At 31.7% G+C, this 22,902-nt stretch overlaps 7 protein-coding genes across 7 annotated transcripts; all 7 read left to right on the forward strand.

Moving 5' to 3' along the window:
• Window positions 1-62: 62 nt before the first annotated feature.
• On the forward strand, window positions 63-1,146 carry LOC121116785 (uncharacterized). The gene is made up of 2 exons (XM_040711073.2): window positions 63-203; window positions 270-1,146. Exons 1-2 carry the CDS (start codon window positions 186-188, stop codon window positions 867-869), a joined length of 618 nt encoding a protein of 205 aa, XP_040567007.2. The 5' UTR covers window positions 63-185; the 3' UTR covers window positions 870-1,146.
• A 4,041-nt stretch (window positions 1,147-5,187) lies between these two features.
• LOC121116788 (uncharacterized) lies at window positions 5,188-5,723 on the forward strand. Its single transcript, XM_040711078.2, has 2 exons — window positions 5,188-5,395; window positions 5,449-5,723. Exons 1-2 carry the CDS (start codon window positions 5,210-5,212, stop codon window positions 5,593-5,595), a joined length of 333 nt encoding a protein of 110 aa, XP_040567012.1. The 5' UTR covers window positions 5,188-5,209; the 3' UTR covers window positions 5,596-5,723.
• Window positions 5,724-7,939: 2,216 nt separating this feature from the next.
• Window positions 7,940-8,953, forward strand: LOC139904724 (uncharacterized). The gene is made up of 2 exons (XM_040711075.2): window positions 7,940-8,098; window positions 8,161-8,953. Exons 1-2 carry the CDS (start codon window positions 8,081-8,083, stop codon window positions 8,758-8,760), a joined length of 618 nt encoding a protein of 205 aa, XP_040567009.2. The 5' UTR covers window positions 7,940-8,080; the 3' UTR covers window positions 8,761-8,953.
• A 3,134-nt stretch (window positions 8,954-12,087) lies between these two features.
• LOC121116786 (uncharacterized) lies at window positions 12,088-12,619 on the forward strand. Its single transcript, XM_040711076.2, has 2 exons — window positions 12,088-12,297; window positions 12,351-12,619. Exons 1-2 carry the CDS (start codon window positions 12,112-12,114, stop codon window positions 12,495-12,497), a joined length of 333 nt encoding a protein of 110 aa, XP_040567010.1. The 5' UTR covers window positions 12,088-12,111; the 3' UTR covers window positions 12,498-12,619.
• A 2,224-nt stretch (window positions 12,620-14,843) lies between these two features.
• On the forward strand, window positions 14,844-15,857 carry LOC139905137 (uncharacterized). Its single transcript, XM_071887634.1, has 2 exons — window positions 14,844-15,002; window positions 15,065-15,857. Exons 1-2 carry the CDS (start codon window positions 14,985-14,987, stop codon window positions 15,662-15,664), a joined length of 618 nt encoding a protein of 205 aa, XP_071743735.1. The 5' UTR covers window positions 14,844-14,984; the 3' UTR covers window positions 15,665-15,857.
• Window positions 15,858-18,988: 3,131 nt separating this feature from the next.
• Window positions 18,989-19,524, forward strand: LOC121116787 (uncharacterized). Its single transcript, XM_040711077.2, has 2 exons — window positions 18,989-19,196; window positions 19,250-19,524. Exons 1-2 carry the CDS (start codon window positions 19,011-19,013, stop codon window positions 19,394-19,396), a joined length of 333 nt encoding a protein of 110 aa, XP_040567011.1. The 5' UTR covers window positions 18,989-19,010; the 3' UTR covers window positions 19,397-19,524.
• Window positions 19,525-21,743: 2,219 nt separating this feature from the next.
• On the forward strand, window positions 21,744-22,758 carry LOC139905138 (uncharacterized). Its single transcript, XM_071887635.1, has 2 exons — window positions 21,744-21,902; window positions 21,965-22,758. The coding sequence occupies exons 1-2, from the start codon at window positions 21,885-21,887 to the stop codon at window positions 22,562-22,564; spliced, it is 618 nt and encodes a 205-aa protein (XP_071743736.1). The 5' UTR covers window positions 21,744-21,884; the 3' UTR covers window positions 22,565-22,758.
• Window positions 22,759-22,902: the final 144 nt, after the last annotated feature.

Here is a 22,902-nt window from a genome sequence, read left to right on the forward strand (position 1 = left end):
AAGGAGTGCGTTGAAAATGTGCGAAGCTATTTCCGAATGGTTATATATCAAACCATGCGCGGGTCCAACTTTTACACTATTGCGGATGCACGAAATAAATAATAACAAAAGCCGGTAGAATCTCATATGTATATAAACCATGAATTTCCATAATAAAAGTATCATTTCAATCGAAAGAAGGGAAAATGAAGACTTTTTTCACTGTAAGTTAATCAAACATTCTCTCCTTTAATCACACGTTCATATTATGTATCTTTTTTCCTATGTAGATTGTTGCCCTCATTGTAGCTTCTGCTTATGCAGCTCCAGAGGCTGAGGCAGACGCCGATCCTCATCATGCTTATGGAGGTCATGTGAGATCCTATGGATATGGAGGCTACCATGGACGACCAGCATACGGATATGGATACGGTCGTCCTCACTACCTAGGAAAACGTGAGGCTGAACCCACTGCTGATCCTGAAGCGGATCCTCACCATGGTTATGGAGGTCGTGTGAGATCCTATGGATATGGAGGTTACCATGGACGACCATCGTACGGATATGGATACAGTCGTCCTCACTACCTCGGAAAGCGTGAGGCTGAACCCACTGCTGATCCTGAAGCTGATCCTCACCATGTATATGGAGGTCATGTCAGATCCCCTGGATATGGATATCATGGATACCCTTCCTACGGATACGGCTCATACGGATCCTATGGCTCCAGACCTCATCACTATCTCGGAAAGCGTGAGGCTGAACCCACTGCTGATGCTGATCCTGGATATGGTTATGCCAGTTCTTACGGGTATGGAGGACATTATGGTCGACCTTCCTACGGATATGGACGACCCTCTTACGGATATGGACGTCCCTATTACTACTAAATGTGTACAATTCTTATATATATGAATCACATGATAGGGAATTAGTCTCGTCATTTTTATCTTCTAATATTTAGGACCTTACTACAAATCATGTACTTATTATTGGAGTGCCAATTTAAAAATAATTATTCAACTTTTATATTCTTCCTTCAAATATATATGAATCGAATAAATATTTAAAGCTTGAAAAAATGTATTTCTTCGTTTTATTTAATCAAAAAAATACCTAGATCTTTAGTTTGAAATATATTTTCCTTCTAGGATATACTACAGGTTATTTTATAGAATATTTTACTTATTAATAGTAAAGAAAATTTCTTGATTTTGTAAGTTTCTTTTCAAAACCAATCATTTTTTGTCAAAAAGTTTTTTTTTTTTTCGAGAGTATGATTTTCAAAGATAAGATGTAATGGAATAATTGTTGTTGTAAAAAATATATGCATATTATCGATATAAGCATTTACAAATAATATTATAATTATAATCAGTTGAGCGTAAAATAAAAGTTGTTCAATTTCGACCATAAAAAATGTGTCAAGTCTAACATTTTTAATTTATGACCATATAATTATTATCATCTAAAATAAGGGTTGACAAACTTTTTAGCTCCATGGCTGCATTTGGAGGTAGAGATATATAGGGTTATATTTTATATCAAATTATATTAGACAAAAGAACTATTATTTCAAGTATATATTCGAAAAAACAAATAACGAGTAATAATCAAATTTGTGCATTTGGTCATATTCATTAACCAACTTGTCAAAACTTGGGGTCAAGTTGGTTGTGCTGGTTTTTAAAAACAGAGTAAATATTTGAATCCGGGATCCTTCACCTGTTCTTTAAGTACTTAATTTTGAGTTTTGAAAAAGTTTGCTTGAATTTTAATTGGTTTTGAATTATCACAAACATTTTTGATCCTAAGTTTTTGATGTTTTAAAATTTATTGTAGTTAAGATATGCATAAAATTCAATCAGGATTTTCTTTCACTCATTTTCTTGAATGGGTTGAGAGGGGATTTATGTAAGAGGGTGGGAAGAAGGCGACAAAAAGACATATGGTATTACTAAATTAGGACCTTTGTTAATATCTGCATTTTTAAATCAATTTACACAAGGAAAGAGAGGGAACTCTTCCTTTTGAGGGAGTTGTTAATACCTCAGAATTATTATATAATGGACAAGAAAGAAGAAAGAGCATTTCTTATTACAAATCTCTTCTTTATCAATGAATCATCTGCATGCAACTCAATCAGTTCTAGCTCCAGTTCATCATTTGTTGTTTCAATATCCCAGGTAAAAGGCAAGCTAAGTAAATTGGATTGATCTTATATTGCAACGAAATCAACAAATCCTCTGATAAATTCCCCATTTAATGATAGCAGCACCGAACTGTAAATCATTGACCAATATTGTTTTGAGGAAGTTTGTGCTTTCAAAAGTCAGAAATGAACAAAGTTTGGATCCTTCAAAAGCTTTATCTTCGTTTAGAAGGGTTTAACTTCCAGGTATATTTCGTGAGCCAAAACACCATTACCTTGTAGCTTTGTCTTTAATTCATTTATATTGGGTAATATGGTAACAGCAAATGCAAAAAAACACATACCACTTTCCTACTTTATATTTCCTTTGACAAATCACAAGAAATGTTTATCATATTGAAAAACATATATATTCTTATTTTCCAATTTTTTAACTACATTTATGTATATTTAGTAGGGATTTTATCTTTCTTTTGGCTGTCAATTTTAACAGAACAATCTAATCTACACTGTTTCAGTACAAGTGTAGAACAAATACCAATATTTCCTTAATCTGTACAAATTATAAGTTAGTCGCATAAATAAAACACAAAATTCGAAGTAGTAACACGGATTTGGGATTAGTTGAAAGAAATATGCTCATTTGAATCCCTTCTTTGCTTTATTTCCTCCAAAAAAGCTACAAATCCAGTATTTCTTTATTCAACGTGCAATATTCAATGATTAAAATATGAACTAAAAATATGGACTTTGGAATTCTTGAAAAAAATATGGTCATTTTAAGCCCTTTTTTGCTCTAATTCCTAAAATTCCTAAACTTTGAGGACGTATAAAGGTGTTTGAAATAAGAAAAATCACATTTAGAGCTTTATACATTCTGAAAGTGCAATATTTAATGATTAGAACACGAATTTACAACTAAAAACATTGATTTTGGATTTGTTGGTATAAATATTCTCATTTAGAGCCTTTTTCCCCTCTAATTCCTCCACAAAAAAAAACTTCAAATGCGGAATTTCTTTGTTCAAACATTTTCATATGTCGTCTGAGTGCTCTATTTAATTATACGTACGCGTATTGTTCATTAAGCTACTTGAAGCTTTTCAAGGCCTTACTCTTGTTGTGGATTATCTAATAAAACAAAAATTGGTTTAATATAATACCACTAAAACAAAAATATTTATAAGTAATTCTTAAAGTGTTACCGGTAGTTGCATAAATACACGGACTATTTGTGGCAAATAATTAAATGTGTAATAAAATTCGTATGACGTATTTTTTTTGAGAATTATATAATAGAGAATTTATAAAATTTAATATAATTACTGAATATAACCACCATTAGCTGCTATGACACCCTCCAAGCGCCTGCGAAAGGTTTTGCACACATTGATGATGTAATGGTCTTCCATGGCTGCCCATTGCTCATTGACGCTGGCATTTTATGAGTCCAAATTCGAATGGTGGGTAGCACAGGCCTTCTTCTCAATTTGCCACCCCACACTGTAGTCAAGGGGATTCAAATCAGGTGATTGAGGTGACCAAATGTTTTTGTTCCAAAATAGTATGTTGGCAGCGAGCCAATCCTGAGTCATTTCAGAGGTATGGGCAGGTCTTTCAGATATTTTCCCTCCTTGACAAGCTTCTGGACCTTGAACACAGTAGTCCTGGGTAGTCCAATGTCCTTGATTATCTCTTTGACAGGCCTACCGGCACGGAGGAAAGTGGCAACCATATGATGTTTGGCCTCGTCATTCATCGTCAACGACTTTGTTTGATGCGAATAAGAAAAACAAAAACAAAGCTAAAAGATTTACCGAGTTACTTATGCTTGAATTTTTTTTTCCGGTCACAGAACCTCAAGATCTAAGGGTTTAAAATTTAGTCCGCGTATTTATGCAACTACCGGTATTTAATTGATTTAAATAAATATTTCTCCATCCACTACTAAGACACTTTCCTGATATTATACCTACAATACTAAAAAGAAATACTATCGAAATCTCACTTATGTAATGAGTTCAAACAAAATTTGTATACATACTAAATACTATTGCCTTTTCTAAAGATATTCAAATCAAATTGCAGTAAAATGATGTAGAAATGCTTAATATTTTTTAAAAAGCTTATGATTTATTTTAATTAATTGAAGGCCAGTTTTACAACCAACAAGTAGTATTTAATTTCCATTATTTTTAGTTTGATAATTATTTATAATTTTTTAAGCCATTGCGTGATCTATTGTAAGTTTTTCTTTCGTCTTTATACGGGTTATTTACAGAGATACCACAATTGACAATTCGGAACTTTGTTATAAATCTATCAAAGTAACATAATTGAAATTTAACGCAAATCGTTACATTAACATAAATAGATGAAGAAGAAAAAATAAATATATTAGCAGAATGTCTCACTTTATGATGCAGAAGGAGAATAGGTAAAATCATTCAAAATCTCTAAAGCTCAAATTGTTGACCTAAACTCAAAAACAATCAACAACTAAGGAATAAAACATTTGGGTATGCTGCTGTTCTGCAGTTCCACAAACGTGTCATTTACCTCCTTTAAATCTTATTTTCCTCAATCTATTAATATTTTTATTGTGCATACCTATCGACAACAATACGCGATAAGACTTCTTAGATTTGAAATCTTTTGTTGATTTACATACAGATTTTGTTCGATTGACTTAAGAAAAATAACACAATTTAATCAAAATAAGGGCGTGGCATTTACTTAGATAAAAAAAAAATTGGAAGAATTTGGTTTGAAATTTCCAAGATAAGTAAATTTTACAAAAAGCTAAGTATAAATTTTGTAGATTGATATAAAAAATTGAAACTTTTCTTCGCTTTAGAATGTGTCCAAATTCATAAAATATGTAATTATGCAGAACTAATTCATTATGCTGTACATTGTTGCTGTTTATTAAGTTAAAGTTTGTATGAGTTTATTTCTCAAACAAATTGATGATGCCACTGTCCTTATCAATAAATTAATTATCAAATTCTTATCTTTTAAGTTAAGAATATTGTATATAAGACACCACATTTTAATTTAAAGTTACATTCATCAAACATGATCAATATGAGATTCCTCGCCCTCTTCGCCCTTGTTGCCGTTGCCAGTGCCGCCACTGTCTCTAAGGATCAAATGATCGAAAAGAGTGTTAAGTGTGATCTTTGCAAGTATCTTATCACCAAAGTCAACGAAAGTGTTTTGACTCAAGACAACGCCGATCAAGTCATTGAGGAGGTCGAAGAAGTAAGTAGTTAAATTATTTAGCTCAATTAAATCATTCACACAATTATCTCTAGATCTGTGCTCAAGCTCAAGAAGTATCTTCTTTCCTTGGTGAGACCTGTACCAGATTCGTCAATGATGTTCTTAAGCCCAAGATTGAGGATCTCCTTGCCGGCAAGCAAGAACCTGAAAAGGTCTGCAAGGAACTTGAAATGTGCTAATTATTATCCAAAACCCCTATGCATGAACTTTTCATTGCTCAACATCCAATGAAAACAAAAAAGAAAATAATTGTTAACTCTTCAAACTAATTAATAAAATTGAGAAGGAATTCACAAAATACTTATAACTAGTGTCTCATTTTATAATAAATTTAAGTATGTCAAATGTGTCTAAACATGAACCACTCATATCATCAATCGTCATTATTTGACAATTCCTCTCATTCAATTTAGACAACGGTTTTAATTCTGCTAAGGAAACATAGTATCCTACAATTTAGACCTGTGAGTTTCTCAATTTTAGACATAATTTTTGTATTTGTAGCTCTTTGTTTAATCTAAAGAAACGTCCCTTTTCTTCGGTGAGACATACGCAATGTTTTTAAGAGTAACCTACAAGGTACCAAACTAAAACCCAAAGTTACTTTCAAGAAAGAAGTAGTCTTAATTTATACCAATGAAAGGCAATAAACATTTATTATGAAGTTAATCTGTTCGGGGATAAGAAGGATTTATTTGATGGTTTGGGATTTTTAATCAAAAAATAAATGATCAGAAGGGGATCCATGTGCAACAACAAGGTCTGAGAAATATAAAAGGGTAAATTTTTTTAATTGGAAACAAAATGTTACCCCCTCTGTTTTGTTGAGGGTGAATTTGATCCGTTTCTGTTTTTGTGTTACCCAAAGAATTGTTTATCCTCTTTTTTCTATATGATTTTATTTTTTAAACTTTTCTTCATTAAGGCTCAAAGTCTTTATAGAATTGGACTATTCTCATTTTGAATTGGAAAGTGTATTATGTTCAAAATTTAGTACAGTTTGAAAGAATGTGGAATACCTGTACAATGTTTGTATACTTAATGTTATGGGTGATGCTAAAAAGTAAATTTACTTTTTAACATAATAAGTTTTTATATTATTTCCATATTAACTATCCTTTCTAATATTTTAACCAAGTTTTTTACATCCCCTTCTTAGTATTTGGCTTATAGCATTGACCCAAATTTGAATGCAGCCCCAAAACTTATTTTGTAATTATTTAATATATGTTGACAGCCATTTCATGAAAATTTTAGAAAAATTGAAGTATACTATATTTGACATTATATTTTCCCCAACCTAATATAATAATGAATATATTACAGGGTTAAAATTATGGAGGGATCCATTCACTTTCAGATAACAGGCCTCACACATATGTGAATTATAAAAACAGAAATGATTATTAGGTACTACTACAATATGAAGTTATAATCATAAAAATAAAATATTTTAATATGCTTTTAATTTGACAATTACACATACCTAAGATCATTTTTACTTATTAAGACTGGAAGAAGTGGACTTTGATGTCCTCCTCCAAGAGTTGAGGGCAAAGGAAGATAGAAATGCTCTAATTAGCTCTGAATTACGTATTCCACGAGGAACTACAGAATGAAAATTTATCTGATGAAAATTTCCAGTCCACATAAGAGAGAAGGGTTGACTCTTTTGTTTAGGAAAAGATATTCCAGGATATATTTATTTAAAATATAATATATAGTTATTTTATTTGAATTTATATGAAGAGCAGTATTATATATTATTTATTATGGGGCATTACGTCAATACTAGACATTGAAATAGTAAACAGTATTAAAATCATGTTGTATATTCGTTAGCACACAACCATAAAAATATAATGACTCAAAAAATAACAAATCAAATAAAAATCTTAGAGATGCAATTTTTTTTTAATAAAACATTAAATATTTTTCTATAATATAAGTTATGATATTTCTCATCACTATGAATTATTGATATGTTTGATAAACCTAAAAAAAAGTGTTATTTTCCATCATTTTTCAGCCTAAAAAGAAAATTAATCGAGTTCAAAACGAGATATAAAGTTAATTAAACACGTTTACAATCATCAAAAAACTTTTACATATTTTTTCTGAATCGTACATAAAATTTTGGGATTGTTTTAATGGTTAAAAATGACTCTGAAGAATAATAGTCTCGAATAACTATAATAACTTATATTTCTGAAAGCAATTGCATCATAGAAAAACTGCTATTTGTTTATATTTATAATAACTAGAGTGAGCCAACTAAGCCTCCAGCTACTTTTGGATTTCAAGTACTAATTTAATTCTTAAATTAACTAAAAATAATTTGTTTTCATAAAATAAAATAGAGAAACTCTTAGAACGCACAGTGAGTAAGAAACTAGCTTGAAATTAAAGAAACCAAACGTATTGCTTAATCATGTGCCTAACCTAAATTAATATGTTCAATTATTGAATTCGTTCTTCAATACATTCACGCCCTTGAGGAGAGTGTTGAAAATAGGTACACTTAAACCATGCGCGGGTCCAACTTTTATAGTATCGTGGATGCACAAAATATATAAAACTAGCCGGTAGAATCTCATATGTATATAAACCATGAATTTCCATAATTGAAGTATTATTCATAGCTTTCAATCGAAGGAAGAGAAAATGAAGACTTTTTTTACTGTAAGTTAATCCACCTCTTGGATTCGTTAATTAGAAATTATATATCTTTATTTCCTATGTAGATTGTTGCCCTCATTGTAGCTTCTGCTTATGCAGCTCCAGAGGCTGAGGCAGACGCCGATCCTCATCATGCTTATGGAGGTCATGTGAGATCCTATGGATATGGAGGCTACCATGGACGACCAGCATACGGATATGGATACGGTCGTCCTCACTACCTCGGAAAGCGTGAGGCTGAACCCACTGCTGATCCTGAAGCGGATCCTCACCATGGTTATGGAGGTCGTGTGAGATCCTATGGATATGGAGGCTACCATGGACGACCATCGTACGGATATGGATACGGTCGTCCTCACTACCTCGGAAAGCGTGAGGCTGAACCCACTGCTGATCCTGAAGCTGATCCTCACCATGTATATGGAGGTCATGTCAGATCCCCTGGATATGGATATCATGGATACCCTTCTTACGGATACGGTTCATACGGATCCTATGGCTCCAGACCTCATCACTATCTCGGAAAGCGTGAGGCTGAACCCACTGCTGATGCTGATCCTGGATATGGTTATGCCAGTTCTTACGGGTATGGAGGACATTATGGTCGACCTTCCTACGGATATGGACGACCCTCTTACGGATATGGACGTCCCTATTACTACTAAATGTGTACAATTCTTATATATATGAATCACATGATAGGGAATTAGTCTCGTCATTTTTATCTTCTAATATTTAGGACCTTACTACAAATCGTGTACTTATTATTGGAGTACCAATTTGAAAATAATTATTCAACTTTTATATTCTTCTCTTCAAATATATATGAATCGAATAAATGTTTAAAGCTTGAAAAAATGTATTTCTTCGTTTCATTTAATCAAAAAAAATATACTTAGATCTTTAGTTTGAAATATATTTTCCTTCTAGGTTATACTACAGGTTATTTTATAGAATATTTTACTTATTAATAGTAAAGAAAATTTCTTGATTTTGTAAGTTTCTTTTCAAAACCAATCATTTTTTGTCAAAAAGTTTTTTTTTTTTTTTCGAGAGTATGATTTTCAAAGATAAGATGTAATAGAATAATGGGGTCAAATTGGTTGTGCTGGTCTTTAAAAACAGAGTAAATATTTGAATCCGTGATCCTTCACCTGTTCTTTAAGTTCTTAATTTTGAGTTTGGAAAAAGTTTGCTTGAATTTTAATTGGCTTTGAATTATCAGCAACATTTTTGTTCCTAAGTTTTTGAGGTTTTAAAATTTATTGTAGTTAAGATATGCATAAAATATTCAATCAGGATTTTCTTTCACTCATTTTCTTGAATGGGTTGAGAGGGGATTTATGTAAGAGGGCGAGAAGAAGGCGACAAAAAGACATATGGTATTACTAAATTAGGACCTTTGTTAATATCTGCATTTTTAAATCAATTTACACAAGGAAAGAGAGGGAACTCTTCCTTTTGAGGGAGTTGTTAATACCTCCATGAATTATTATATAATGGACAAGAAAGAAGAAAGAGCATTTCTTATTACAAATCCCTTCTTTATAAATGAATCATCTACATGCAACTCAATCAGTTCTAGCTCCAGTTCATCATTTGTTGTTTCAATATCCCAGGTAAAAGGCAAGCTAAGTAAATTGGATTGATCTTATATTGCAACGAAATCAACAAATCCTCTGATAAATCCCCCATTTAATGATAGCAACCCCAAACTGTAAATCATTGACCATTACTGTTTTGAGGAAGTTTGTGCTTTCAAAAGTCAGAAATGAACAAAGTTTTTTGATCCTTCAACTGCTTGGCAAAGAGCTTTACCTTCGTTTAGAAGGGTTTAACTTCCAGGTATATTTCGTGAGCCAAAACACCAGTACCTTGTCGCTTTGTCTTTAATTCATTTATATTGGGTAATATGGTAACAGCAAATGCAAAAAAACACATACCACTTTCCTACTTTATATTTCCTTTGACAAATCACAAGAAATGTTTATCATATTGAAAAACATATATATTCTTATTTTCCAATTTTTTAACTACATTTATGTATATTTAGTAGGGATTTTATCTTTCTTTTGGCTGTCAATTTTAACAGAACAATCTAATCTACACTGTTTCAGTACAAGTGTAGAACAAATACCAATATTTCCTTAATCTGTACAAATTATAAGTTAGTCGCATAAATAAAACACAAAATTCGAAGTAGTAACACGGATTTGGGATTAGTTGAAAGAAATATGCTCATTTGAATCCCTTCTTCGCTTTATTTCCTCCAAAAAAGCTTCAAATGCAGTATTTCTTTATTCAACGTGCAATATTCAATGATTAAAATATGAACTAAAAATATAGACTTTGGAATTTTTGAAAACAAATATGGTCATTTTAAGCCCTTTTTTGCTCTAATTCCTAAAATTCCTAAACTTTGAGGACGTATAAAGGTGTTTGAAATAAGAAAAATCACATTTAGAGCTTTATACATTCTGAAAGTGCAATATTTAATGATTAGAATACGAATTTACAACTAAAAACATTAATTTTGGATTTGTTGGTATAAATATTCTCATTTAGAGCCTTTTTCCCCTCTAATTCCTCCAAAAAAAAACTTCAAATGCGGAATTTCTTTGTTCAAACATTGCTCTATTTAAATATACGTACGCGTATTGTTCATTAAGCTACTTGAAGCTTTTCAAGGCCTTACTCTTGTTGTGGATTATCTAATGAAACAAAAATTGGTTTAATATTTTACCACTAAAACAAAAATATTTATAAGTAATTCTTAAAGTGTTACCGGTAGTTGCATAAATACACGGACTATTTGTGGCAAATAATTAAATGTGTAATAAAATTCGTATGACGTATTTTTTTTTGAGAATTATATAATAGAGAATTTATAAGATTTAATATAATTACTGAATATAACCGCCATTAGCTGCTATGACACCCTCCACGTGCCTGCCGAAGGTCTTGCACACATTGATGATGTAATGGTCTTCCATGGCTGCCCATTGCTCATTGTCGCTGGCATTTTATGAGTCCAAATTCGAATGGTGGGTAGCACAGGCCTTCTTCTCAATTTGCCACCACACACTGTAGTCAAGGGGATTCAAATCAGGTGATTGAGGTGACAAAATGTTTTTGTTCCAAAATAGTATGTTGGCAGCGAGCCAATCCTGAGTCATTTCAGAGGTATGGGCAGGTCTTTCAGATATTTTCCCTCCTTGACAAGCTTCTGGACCTTGAACACAGTAGTCCTGGATAGTCCAATGTCCTTGATTATCTCTTTGACAGACCTACCGGCGCAGAGGAGAGTGGCAACCATATAATGTTTGGCCTCGTCATTCATCGTCAACAACTTTGTTTGATGCGAATAAGAAAAACAAAAACAAAGCCAAAAGACTTTAAAACTCAAATTGTTGACTTAAACTCAAAAACAATCAACAATTAAGGAATAAAACATTTGGGTATGCTGCTGTTCTGCAGTTCCACAAACGTGTCACTTACCTCCTTTAAATCTTATTTTCCTCAAACTATTAATATTTTTATTGCGCATACCTATCGACAACAATACACGATAAGACTTCTTAGATTTGAAATCTTTTGTTGATTTACATACAGATTTTGTTCGATTGACTTAAGAAAAATAACACAATTTAATCAAAATAAGGGCGTGGCATTTACTTAGATAAAAAAAAATTGGAAGAATTTGGTTTGAAATTTCCAAGATAAGTAAATTTTACAAAAAGCTAAGTATAAATTTTGTAGATTGATATAAAAAATTGAAACTTTTCTTCGCTTTAGAATGTGTCCAAATTCATAAAATATGTAATTATGCAGAACTAATTCATTATGCTGTACATTGTTGCTGTTTATTAAGTTAAAGTTTGTATGAGTTTATTTCTCAAACAAATTGATGATGCCACTGTCCTTATCAATAAATTAATTATCAAATTCTTATCTTTTAAGTTAAGAATATTGTATATAAGACACCACATTTTAATTTAAAGTTACATTCATCAAACATGATCAATATGAGATTCCTCGCCCTCTTCGCCCTTGTTGCCGTTGCCAGTGCCGCCACTGTCTCTAAGGATCAAATGATCGAAAAGAGTGTTAAGTGTGATCTTTGCAAGTATCTTATCACCAAAGTCAACGAAAGTGTTTTGACTCAAGACAACGCCGATCAAGTCATTGAGGAGGTCGAAGAAGTAAGTAGTTAAATTATTTAGCTCAATTAAATCATTCACACAATTATCTCTAGATCTGTGCTCAAGCTCAAGAAGTATCTTCTTTCCTTGGTGAGACCTGTACCAGATTCGTCAATGATGTTCTTAAGCCCAAGATTGAGGATCTCCTTGCCGGCAAGCAAGAACCTGAAAAGGTCTGCAAGGAACTTGAAATGTGCTAATTATTATCCAAAACCCCTATGCATGAACTTTTCATTGCTCAACATCCAATGAAAACAAAAAAAGAAAATAATTGTTAACTCTTCAAACTAATTAATAAAATTGAGAAGGAATTCACAAAATACTTATAACTAGTGTCTCATTTTATAATAAATTTAAGTATGTCAAATGTGTCTAAACATGAACCACTCATATCATCAATCGTCATTATTTGACAATTCCTCTCATTCAATTTAGACAACGGTTTTAATTCTGCTAAGGAAACATAGTATCCTACAATTTAGACCTGTGAGTTTCTCAATTTTTAGACATAATTTTTGTATTTGTAGCTCTTTGTTTAATCTAAAGAAACGTCCCTTTTCTTCGGTGAGACATACGCAATGTTTTTAAGAGTAACCTACAAGGTACCAAACTAAAACCCAAAGTTACTTTCAAGAAAGAAGTAGTCTTAATTTATACCAATGAAAGGCAATAAACATTTATTATGAAGTTAATCTGTTCGGGGATAAGAAGGATTTATTTGATGGTTTGGGATTTTTTAATCAAAAAATAAATGATCAGAAGGGGATCCATGTGCAACAACAAGGTCTGAGAAATATAAAAGGGTAAATTTTTTTAATTGGAAACAAAATGTTACCCCTCTGTTTTGTTGAGGGTGAATTTGATCCGTTTCTGTTTTTGTGTTACCCAAAGAATTGTTTATCCTCTTTTTTCTATATGATTTTATTTTTTAAACTTTTCTTCATTAAGGCTCAAAGTCTTTATAGAATTGGACTATTCTCATTTTGAATTGGAAAGTGTATTATGTTCAAAATTTAGTACAGTTTGAAAGAATGTGGAATACCTGTACAATGTTTGTATACTTAATGTTATGGGTGATGCTAAAAAGTAAATTTACTTTTTAACATAATAAGTTTTTATATTATTTCCATATTAACTATCCTTTCTAATATTTTAACCAAGTTTTTACATCCCCTTCTTAGTATTTGGCTTATAGCATTGACCCAAATTTGAATGCAGCCCCAAAACTTATTTTGTAATTATTTAATATATGTTGACAGCCATTTCATGAAAATTTTAGAAAAATTGAAGTATACTATATTTGACATTATATTTTCCCCAACCTAATATAATAATGAATATATTACAGGGTTAAAATTATGGAGGGATCCATTCACTTTCAGATAACAGGCCTCACACATATGTGAATTATAAAAACAGAAATGATTATTAGGTACTACTACAATATGAAGTTATAATCATAAAAATAAAATATTTTAATATGCTTTTAATTTGACAATTACACATACCTAAGATCATTTTTACTTATTAAGACTGGAAGAAGTGGACTTTGATGTCCTCCTCCAAGAGTTGAGGGCAAAGGAAGATAGAAATGCTCTAATTAGCTCTGAATTACGTATTCCACGAGGAACTACAGAATGAAAATTTATCTGATGAAAATTTCCAGTCCACATAAGAGAGAAGGGTTGACTCTTTTGTTTAGGAAAAGATATTCCAGGATATATTTATTTAAAATATAATATATAGTTATTTTATTTGAATTTATATGAAGAGCAGTATTATATATTATTTATTATGGGGCATTACGTCAATACTAGACATTGAAATAGTAAACAGTATTAAAATCATGTTGTATATTCGTTAGCACACAACCATAAAAATATAATGACTCAAAAAATAACAAATCAAATAAAAATCTTAGAGATGCAATTTTTTTTTTTAATAAAACATTAAATATTTTTCTATAATATAAGTTATGATATTTCTCATCACTATGAATTATTGATATGTTTGATAAACCTAAAAAAAAGTGTTATTTTCCATCATTTTTCAGCCTAAAAAGAAAATTAATCGAGTTCAAAACGAGATATAAAGTTAATTAAACACGTTTACAATCATCAAAAAACTTTTACATATTTTTCTGAATCGTACATAAAATTTTGGGATTGTTTTAATGGTTAAAAATGACTCTGAAGAATAATAGTCTCGAATAACTATAATAACTTATATTTCTGAAAGCAATTGCATCATAGAAAAACTGCTATTTGTTTATATTTATAATAACTAGAGTGAGCCAACTAAGCCTCCAGCTACTTTTGGATTTCAAGTACTAATTTAATTCTTAAATTAACTAAAAATAATTTGTTTTCATAAAATAAAATAGAGAAACTCTTAGAACGCACAGTGAGTAAGAAACTAGCTTGAAATTAAAGAAACCAAACGTATTGCTTAATCATGTGCCTAACCTAAATTAATATGTTCAATTATTGAATTCGTTCTTCAATACATTCACGCCCTTGAGGAGAGTGTTGAAAATAGGTACACTTAAACCATGCGCGGGTCCAACTTTTATAGTATCGTGGATGCACAAAATATATAAAACTAGCCGGTAGAATCTCATATGTATATAAACCATGAATTTCCATAATTGAAGTATTATTCATAGCTTTCAATCGAAGGAAGAGAAAATGAAGACTTTTTTTACTGTAAGTTAATCCACCTCTTGGATTCGTTAATTAGAAATTATATATCTTTATTTCCTATGTAGATTGTTGCCCTCATTGTAGCTTCTGCTTATGCAGCTCCAGAGGCTGAGGCAGACGCCGATCCTCATCATGCTTATGGAGGTCATGTGAGATCCTATGGATATGGAGGCTACCATGGACGACCAGCATACGGATATGGATACGGTCGTCCTCACTACCTCGGAAAGCGTGAGGCTGAACCCACTGCTGATCCTGAAGCGGATCCTCACCATGGTTATGGAGGTCGTGTGAGATCCTATGGATATGGAGGCTACCATGGACGACCATCGTACGGATATGGATACGGTCGTCCTCACTACCTCGGAAAGCGTGAGGCTGAACCCACTGCTGATCCTGAAGCTGATCCTCACCATGTATATGGAGGTCATGTCAGATCCCCTGGATATGGATATCATGGATACCCTTCTTACGGATACGGTTCATACGGATCCTATGGCTCCAGACCTCATCACTATCTCGGAAAGCGTGAGGCTGAACCCACTGCTGATGCTGATCCTGGATATGGTTATGCCAGTTCTTACGGGTATGGAGGACATTATGGTCGACCTTCCTACGGATATGGACGACCCTCTTACGGATATGGACGTCCCTATTACTACTAAATGTGTACAATTCTTATATATATGAATCACATGATAGGGAATTAGTCTCGTCATTTTTATCTTCTAATATTTAGGACCTTACTACAAATCGTGTACTTATTATTGGAGTACCAATTTGAAAATAATTATTCAACTTTTATATTCTTCTCTTCAAATATATATGAATCGAATAAATGTTTAAAGCTTGAAAAAATGTATTTCTTCGTTTCATTTAATCAAAAAAAATATACTTAGATCTTTAGTTTGAAATATATTTTCCTTCTAGGTTATACTACAGGTTATTTTATAGAATATTTTACTTATTAATAGTAAAGAAAATTTCTTGATTTTGTAAGTTTCTTTTCAAAACCAATCATTTTTTGTCAAAAAGTTTTTTTTTTTTTCGAGAGTATGATTTTCAAAGATAAGATGTAATAGAATAATGGGGTCAAATTGGTTGTGCTGGTCTTTAAAAACAGAGTAAATATTTGAATCCGTGATCCTTCACCTGTTCTTTAAGTTCTTAATTTTGAGTTTGGAAAAAGTTTGCTTGAATTTTAATTGGCTTTGAATTATCAGCAACATTTTTGTTCCTAAGTTTTTGAGGTTTTAAAATTTATTGTAGTTAAGATATGCATAAAATATTCAATCAGGATTTTCTTTCACTCATTTTCTTGAATGGGTTGAGAGGGGATTTATGTAAGAGGGCGAGAAGAAGGCGACAAAAAGACATATGGTATTACTAAATTAGGACCTTTGTTAATATCTGCATTTTTAAATCAATTTACACAAGGAAAGAGAGGGAACTCTTCCTTTTGAGGGAGTTGTTAATACCTCCATGAATTATTATATAATGGACAAGAAAGAAGAAAGAGCATTTCTTATTACAAATCCCTTCTTTATAAATGAATCATCTACATGCAACTCAATCAGTTCTAGCTCCAGTTCATCATTTGTTGTTTCAATATCCCAGGTAAAAGGCAAGCTAAGTAAATTGGATTGATCTTATATTGCAACGAAATCAACAAATCCTCTGATAAATCCCCCATTTAATGATAGCAACCCCAAACTGTAAATCATTGACCATTACTGTTTTGAGGAAGTTTGTGCTTTCAAAAGTCAGAAATGAACAAAGTTTTTTGATCCTTCAACTGCTTGGCAAAGAGCTTTACCTTCGTTTAGAAGGGTTTAACTTCCAGGTATATTTCGTGAGCCAAAACACCAGTACCTTGTCGCTTTGTCTTTAATTCATTTATATTGGGTAATATGGTAACAGCAAATGCAAAAAAACACATACCACTTTCCTACTTTATATTTCCTTTGACAAATCACAAGAAATGTTTATCATATTGAAAAACATATATATTCTTATTTTCCAATTTTTAACTACATTTATGTATATTTAGTAGGGATTTTATCTTTCTTTTGGCTGTCAATTTTAACAGAACAATCTAATCTACACTGTTTCAGTACAAGTGTAGAACAAATACCAATATTTCCTTAATCTGTACAAATTATAAGTTAGTCGCATAAATAAAACACAAAATTCGAAGTAGTAACACGGATTTGGGATTAGTTGAAAGAAATATGCTCATTTGAATCCCTTCTTCGCTTTATTTCCTCCAAAAAAGCTTCAAATGCAGTATTTCTTTATTCAACGTGCAATATTCAATGATTAAAATATGAACTAAAAATATAGACTTTGGAATTTTTGAAAAAAATATGGTCATTTTAAGCCCTTTTTTGCTCTAATTCCTAAAATTCCTAAACTTTGAGGACGTATAAAGGTGTTTGAAATAAGAAAAATCACATTTAGAGCTTTATACATTCTGAAAGTGCAATATTTAATGATTAGAATACGAATTTACAACTAAAAACATTAATTTTGGATTTGTTGGTATAAATATTCTCATTTAGAGCCTTTTTCCCCTCTAATTCCTCCAAAAAAAAACTTCAAATGCGGAATTTCTTTGTTCAAACATTGCTCTATTTAAATATACGTACGCGTATTGTTCATTAAGCTACTTGAAGCTTTTCAAGGCCTTACTCTTGTTGTGGATTATCTAATGAAACAAAAATTGGTTTAATATTTTACCACTAAAACAAAAATATTTATAAGTAATTCTTAAAGTGTTACCGGTAGTTGCATAAATACACGGACTATTTGTGGCAAATAATTAAATGTGTAATAAAATTCGTATGACGTATTTTTTTTGAGAATTATATAATAGAGAATTTATAAGATTTAATATAATTACTGAATATAACCGCCATTAGCTGCTATGACACCCTCCACGTGCCTGCCGAAGGTCTTGCACACATTGATGATGTAATGGTCTTCCATGGCTGCCCATTGCTCATTGTCGCTGGCATTTTATGAGTCCAAATTCGAATGGTGGGTAGCACAGGCCTTCTTCTCAATTTGCCACCACACACTGTAGTCAAGGGGATTCAAATCAGGTGATTGAGGTGACAAAATGTTTTTGTTCCAAAATAGTATGTTGGCAGCGAGCCAATCCTGAGTCATTTCAGAGGTATGGGCAGGTCTTTCAGATATTTTCCCTCCTTGACAAGCTTCTGGACCTTGAACACAGTAGTCCTGGATAGTCCAATGTCCTTGATTATCTCTTTGACAGACCTACCGGCGCAGAGGAGAGTGGCAACCATATAATGTTTGGCCTCGTCATTCATCGTCAACAACTTTGTTTGATGCGAATAAGAAAAACAAAAACAAAGCCAAAAGACTTTAAAACTCAAATTGTTGACTTAAACTCAAAAACAATCAACAATTAAGGAATAAAACATTTGGGTATGCTGCTGTTCTGCAGTTCCACAAACGTGTCACTTACCTCCTTTAAATCTTATTTTCCTCAAACTATTAATATTTTTATTGCGCATACCTATCGACAACAATACACGATAAGACTTCTTAGATTTGAAATCTTTTGTTGATTTACATACAGATTTTGTTCGATTGACTTAAGAAAAATAACACAATTTAATCAAAATAAGGGCGTGGCATTTACTTAGATAAAAAAAAAATTGGAAGAATTTGGTTTGAAATTTCCAAGATAAGTAAATTTTACAAAAAGCTAAGTATAAATTTTGTAGATTGATATAAAAATTGAAACTTTTCTTCGCTTTAGAATGTGTCCAAATTCATAAAATATGTAATTATGCAGAACTAATTCATTATGCTGTACATTGTTGCTGTTTATTAAGTTAAAGTTTGTATGAGTTTATTTCTCAAACAAATTGATGATGCCACTGTCCTTATCAATAAATTAATTATCAAATTCTTATCTTTTAAGTTAAGAATATTGTATATAAGACACCACATTTTAATTTAAAGTTACATTCATCAAACATGATCAATATGAGATTCCTCGCCCTCTTCGCCCTTGTTGCCGTTGCCAGTGCCGCCACTGTCTCTAAGGATCAAATGATCGAAAAGAGTGTTAAGTGTGATCTTTGCAAGTATCTTATCACCAAAGTCAACGAAAGTGTTTTGACTCAAGACAACGCCGATCAAGTCATTGAGGAGGTCGAAGAAGTAAGTAGTTAAATTATTTAGCTCAATTAAATCATTCACACAATTATCTCTAGATCTGTGCTCAAGCTCAAGAAGTATCTTCTTTCCTTGGTGAGACCTGTACCAGATTCGTCAATGATGTTCTTAAGCCCAAGATTGAGGATCTCCTTGCCGGCAAGCAAGAACCTGAAAAGGTCTGCAAGGAACTTGAAATGTGCTAATTATTATCCAAAACCCCTATGCATGAACTTTTCATTGCTCAACATCCAATGAAAACAAAAAAGAAAATAATTGTTAACTCTTCAAACTAATTAATAAAATTGAGAAGGAATTCACAAAATACTTATAACTAGTGTCTCATTTTATAATAAATTTAAGTATGTCAAATGTGTCTAAACATGAACCACTCATATCATCAATCGTCATTATTTGACAATTCCTCTCATTCAATTTAGACAACGGTTTTAATTCTGCTAAGGAAACATAGTATCCTACAATTTAGACCTGTGAGTTTCTCAATTTTTAGACATAATTTTTGTATTTGTAGCTCTTTGTTTAATCTAAAGAAACGTCCCTTTTCTTCGGTGAGACATACGCAATGTTTTTAAGAGTAACCTACAAGGTACCAAACTAAAACCCAAAGTTACTTTCAAGAAAGAAGTAGTCTTAATTTATACCAATGAAAGGCAATAAACATTTATTATGAAGTTAATCTGTTCGGGGATAAGAAGGATTTATTTGATGGTTTGGGATTTTTAATCAAAAAATAAATGATCAGAAGGGGATCCATGTGCAACAACAAGGTCTGAGAAATATAAAAGGGTAAATTTTTTTAATTGGAAACAAAATGTTACCCCCTCTGTTTTGTTGAGGGTGAATTTGATCCGTTTCTGTTTTTGTGTTACCCAAAGAATTGTTTATCCTCTTTTTTTCTATATGATTTTATTTTTTAAACTTTTCTTCATTAAGGCTCAAAGTCTTTATAGAATTGGACTATTCTCATTTTGAATTGGAAAGTGTATTATGTTCAAAATTTAGTACAGTTTGAAAGAATGTGGAATACCTGTACAATGTTTGTATACTTAATGTTATGGGTGATGCTAAAAAGTAAATTTACTTTTTAACATAATAAGTTTTTATATTATTTCCATATTAACTATCCTTTCTAATATTTTAACCAAGTTTTTACATCCCCTTCTTAGTATTTGGCTTATAGCATTGACCCAAATTTGAATGCAGCCCCAAAACTTATTTTGTAATTATTTAATATATGTTGACAGCCATTTCATGAAAATTTTAGAAAAATTGAAGTATACTATATTTGACATTATATTTTCCCCAACCTAATATAATAATGAATATATTACAGGGTTAAAATTATGGAGGGATCCATTCACTTTCAGATAACAGGCCTCACACATATGTGAATTATAAAAACAGAAATGATTATTAGGTACTACTACAATATGAAGTTATAATCATAAAAATAAAATATTTTAATATGCTTTTAATTTGACAATTACACATACCTAAGATCATTTTTACTTATTAAGACTGGAAGAAGTGGACTTTGATGTCCTCCTCCAAGAGTTGAGGGCAAAGGAAGATAGAAATGCTCTAATTAGCTCTGAATTACGTATTCCACGAGGAACTACAGAATGAAAATTTATCTGATGAAAATTTCCAGTCCACATAAGAGAGAAGGGTTGACTCTTTTGTTTAGGAAAAGATATTCCAGGATATATTTATTTAAAATATAATATATAGTTATTTTATTTGAATTTATATGAAGAGCAGTATTATATATTATTTATTATGGGGCATTACGTCAATACTAGACATTGAAATAGTAAACAGTATTAAAATCATGTTGTATATTCGTTAGCACACAACCATAAAAATATAATGACTCAAAAAATAACAAATCAAATAAAAATCTAAGAGATGCAATTTTTTTTTTTAATAAAACATTAAATATTTTTCTATAATATAAGTTATGATATTTCTCATCACTATGAATTATTGATATGTTTGATAAACCTAAAAAAAAGTGTTATTTTCCATCATTTTTCAGCCTAAAAAGAAAATTAATCGAGTTCAAAACGAGATATAAAGTTAATTAAACACGTTTACAATCATCAAAAAACTTTTACATATTTTTTCTGAATCGTACATAAAATTTTGGGATTGTTTTAATGGTTAAAAATGACTCTGAAGAATAATAGTCTCGAATAACTATAATAACTTATATTTCTGAAAGCAATTGCATCATAGAAAAACTGCTATTTGTTTATATTTATAATAACTAGAGTGAGCCAACTAAGCCTCCAGCTACTTTTGGATTTCAAGTACTAATTTAATTCTTAAATTAACTAAAAATAATTTGTTTTCATAAAATAAAATAGAGAAACTCTTAGAACGCACAGTGAGTAAGAAACTAGCTTGAAATTAAAGAAACCAAACGTATTGCTTAATCATGTGCCTAACCTAAATTAATATGTTCAATTATTGAATTCGTTCTTCAATACATTCACGCCCTTGAGGAGAGTGTTGAAAATAGGTACACTTAAACCATGCGCGGGTCCAACTTTTATAGTATCGTGGATGCACAAAATATATAAAACTAGCCGGTAGAATCTCATATGTATATAAACCATGAATTTCCATAATTGAAGTATTATTCATAGCTTTCAATCGAAGGAAGAGAAAATGAAGACTTTTTTTACTGTAAGTTAATCCACCTCTTGGATTCGTTAATTAGAAATTATATATCTTTATTTCCTATGTAGATTGTTGCCCTCATTGTAGCTTCTGCTTATGCAGCTCCAGAGGCTGAGGCAGACGCCGATCCTCATCATGCTTATGGAGGTCATGTGAGATCCTATGGATATGGAGGCTACCATGGACGACCAGCATACGGATATGGATACGGTCGTCCTCACTACCTCGGAAAGCGTGAGGCTGAACCCACTGCTGATCCTGAAGCGGATCCTCACCATGGTTATGGAGGTCGTGTGAGATCCTATGGATATGGAGGCTACCATGGACGACCATCGTACGGATATGGATACGGTCGTCCTCACTACCTCGGAAAGCGTGAGGCTGAACCCACTGCTGATCCTGAAGCTGATCCTCACCATGTATATGGAGGTCATGTCAGATCCCCTGGATATGGATATCATGGATACCCTTCTTACGGATACGGTTCATACGGATCCTATGGCTCCAGACCTCATCACTATCTCGGAAAGCGTGAGGCTGAACCCACTGCTGATGCTGATCCTGGATATGGTTATGCCAGTTCTTACGGGTATGGAGGACATTATGGTCGACCTTCCTACGGATATGGACGACCCTCTTACGGATATGGACGTCCCTATTACTACTAAATGTGTACAATTCTTATATATATGAATCACATGATAGGGAATTAGTCTCGTCATTTTTATCTTCTAATATTTAGGACCTTACTACAAATCGTGTACTTATTATTGGAGTACCAATTTGAAAATAATTATTCAACTTTTATATTCTTCTCTTCAAATATATATATGAATCGAATAAATTTTTAAATCTTCAAAAATCTATTTCTTTCTTCATTTAATCATGCATATATTTTGGCTGAAATAGTTCTTTGTTGGATATAAGTCCTTTTTTCTCTGAAAATAGGTATGTTATTAATATTGAAAGGAAAAATAATATTTTAGAGTTTCAATTTACTTTTGAA

The sequence above is a fragment of the Lepeophtheirus salmonis genome, chromosome 4, assembly GCF_016086655.4.
Source record: "Lepeophtheirus salmonis chromosome 4, UVic_Lsal_1.4, whole genome shotgun sequence".
NCBI classification, from domain to species: Eukaryota; Metazoa; Arthropoda; class Copepoda; order Siphonostomatoida; family Caligidae; genus Lepeophtheirus; species Lepeophtheirus salmonis.

Coding starts and splice junctions, on each gene's coding strand:
- LOC121116788 (XM_040711078.2), top strand. CDS start 5,210: ATGATCAATATGAGATTCCTCGCCCTCTTCGCCCTTGTTGCCGTTGCC. Junction 5,396..5,448: donor TCATTGAGGAGGTCGAAGAA/GTAAGTAGTTAA, acceptor AATTATCTCTAG/ATCTGTGCTCAAGCTCAAGA.
- LOC121116786 (XM_040711076.2), top strand. CDS start 12,112: ATGATCAATATGAGATTCCTCGCCCTCTTCGCCCTTGTTGCCGTTGCC. Junction 12,298..12,350: donor TCATTGAGGAGGTCGAAGAA/GTAAGTAGTTAA, acceptor AATTATCTCTAG/ATCTGTGCTCAAGCTCAAGA.
- LOC121116787 (XM_040711077.2), top strand. CDS start 19,011: ATGATCAATATGAGATTCCTCGCCCTCTTCGCCCTTGTTGCCGTTGCC. Junction 19,197..19,249: donor TCATTGAGGAGGTCGAAGAA/GTAAGTAGTTAA, acceptor AATTATCTCTAG/ATCTGTGCTCAAGCTCAAGA.